The 2,325-nt window shown below is 39.0% G+C and overlaps 1 protein-coding gene across 1 annotated transcript; it reads right to left on the bottom strand.

The window, feature by feature from the left end:
• Window positions 1–1,295: 1,295 nt before the first annotated feature.
• On the bottom strand, window positions 1,296–2,048 carry LOC110908453. Its single transcript, XM_022153400.1, has one exon. The coding sequence runs from the start codon at window positions 2,046–2,048 to the stop codon at window positions 1,296–1,298; it is 753 nt and encodes a 250-aa protein (XP_022009092.1).
• Window positions 2,049–2,325: the final 277 nt, after the last annotated feature.

The raw sequence follows: 2,325 nt of genomic DNA, 5'->3' as shown, positions 1-2,325 counted from the left end.
CCTAACACTATTTTGCTAGGTTTTTCTGATGTAGATTGGGCACGATGTGTAGACACTAGATGATCCACCTATGGCTACTGCATTTACTTGGGAGGAAACTTAGTCTCTTGGAGTGCAAAGAAACAACCCACCATTTCTCGCTCAAGCTGTGAATCCGAATACAGGGCGATGGCTAACACCGCTGCAAAAAATAATTTGGTTGACAAATCTACTACGTGAGCTTCATGCCTTGCCTCAAACTCGCCCAACCATATTATGCGATAATAAGAGTGCTTTGTTCCTAAGTCAAAATCCAATCTCACACAAACGAGCAAAACACATAGATATCGATTATCACTTTGTTCGTGAATTGGTTACTTCTGGTCGGCTCAACACTAAATTCATCTCCACCGATCAACAAGTTGCGGATATTTTCACAAAAAGTCTCCCACAACCGTTGTTCGACAAGATTCGTTCAATGCTTCGTGTCGGACCACCTCCATCCTTGCATTGACGGGGGGTATCAATCCATCACAAAGTCTCAGCCTAAAATCCCTCTAGTCAATATTACTCATTCAAATGTAATTATTATGTAACTCCTATTGTTGTAAATGTGGAAGATTTCTCTCCACATATTTCTCTCATTCTTGTATATTTATGTACCTCTCATTGTTATTGAAAAATCATAGAAGAAATTGATTATACTAACAATCAATTAGTTCTTTATTTGGATCATCTTTTTTGTTTTCAATGTGCTGATTAAGAAAAATGCTGATATCATTCAAATATGTGCTAAAATCAATTATCTTGATTAATTTTCATGTGCTAATATAATTTAAAAGTGCTACTTTTATGTATGTATTTTTTTGGTATGTGCTAATTTAACTTTTTTTATGTGTTGGGATCTGTTCTTACGGTTTGTAGGATAAATATTGTTTGTACCGGAACCAACCCCGACAGTAGAAACATTATTATATTCAGACTTTTACAACCAATTATAAAAATAGTTAAAGAACTTTTAATTTAAGACAAAGGTGCAAAGGAATATAGTAATAATGTTTAAATTTTATACTATACTATTGACTTGTGTGGTGTTTTTTGGGTAAAGGGTTTCCCCGATGAAATTTTATATCAACCCGCCAATAAAACAGGGTGTGTCGTGACTTCAACACACACTACTAGACTTGACATACCAAGCCTAAGGAAACAAACAAAATAAAAAAAAACCCGACAAAACGTCACAACCAAGACAAGACTACACAAGGGAGCACGACCCAAACACAAAACACTAGGCTAAAACTACAAATAAACTCTCTTTAGCTCGGATCAAGGTCCATATTCTTCGAGATCAGCCATGTATCCAATGTCTTCCTGTGCTTCGGTTCTCCACCAATTTTGAAACCCATAATTCTCAGCCGAACCGTATCAATGATAGTCTTTGAGAGAGCACAAGCATTCCTTTGAAGCTGAGAGAACAAGCGATTGTTCCGTTCTTGCCATATAAAATACGTTGACGCTGCAATCAAAATATTACAAATAATATGATCCAGAGTCTTTGAATGTGCATTGTGTTCCATCCATAGCATAATCGAAGACCACGAATCCGTAACACTTCCCATGTCTACCATCTTCCTAACTAATCCCCAAACCTCGGAAGAATAAGGGCATTGGAAGAGAAGATGATCTCTAGAATCACGATCATGCTTGCACAAAGGACAGCACATGAGTTGCAAATTAGGAGCACTTCCCGCTTCCCAAACTGCCATCCTGTCTTGAGACTTCAGCTTATTCTTGATAACTAACCACAAGTGGAAGGAGTGTCGAGGAATGCATTGACTGAACCACACCGAATTGACCCAATAAACCTTCCCCTCTCTATGCCGCAAGCTATTCCAAACCTCCCCAGTTCCAAAATCCTGAAGTTTACCGTCCGTATCTCTCCAGTATAAACGATCATCCGCATCAGTTATGAGCTGAGGAACATCAACATTAATAAGAACCGGATATAGGTCATACCATGCTTGGGGCCATAACCATTGACCAATATCAGTAACAAGATCAGCAACCATAGAGCTTAAAGATAACCCAGCATTAGCAAAGACTCTTGGGGTGATAAAAGACCGAAGGGGGCTACACGAACACCAATTATCACTCCAAGCATTAGTTTTGCGCCCATTCCGAATAGATATCCAGAAAAAAGACCGAACTCTAGTGCGTATAGCCAAAAGCTTCCTCCATCCCCAGCTGATGTTACTACGGCACTGGACATCTCAGAAGCTTGTACCCTTCAACTTATATGAATGTATCCACTGAACCCAAAGGGACGTACGGTTAGTAACGATGCTC

The sequence above is a fragment of the Helianthus annuus genome, chromosome 4 (genome assembly GCF_002127325.2).
Source record: "Helianthus annuus cultivar XRQ/B chromosome 4, HanXRQr2.0-SUNRISE, whole genome shotgun sequence".
NCBI lineage: Eukaryota > Viridiplantae > Streptophyta > Magnoliopsida > Asterales > Asteraceae > Helianthus > Helianthus annuus.
Note: the sequence above shows the minus strand (reverse complement) of the source record. Positions and strands in the feature narration are given on the sequence as shown.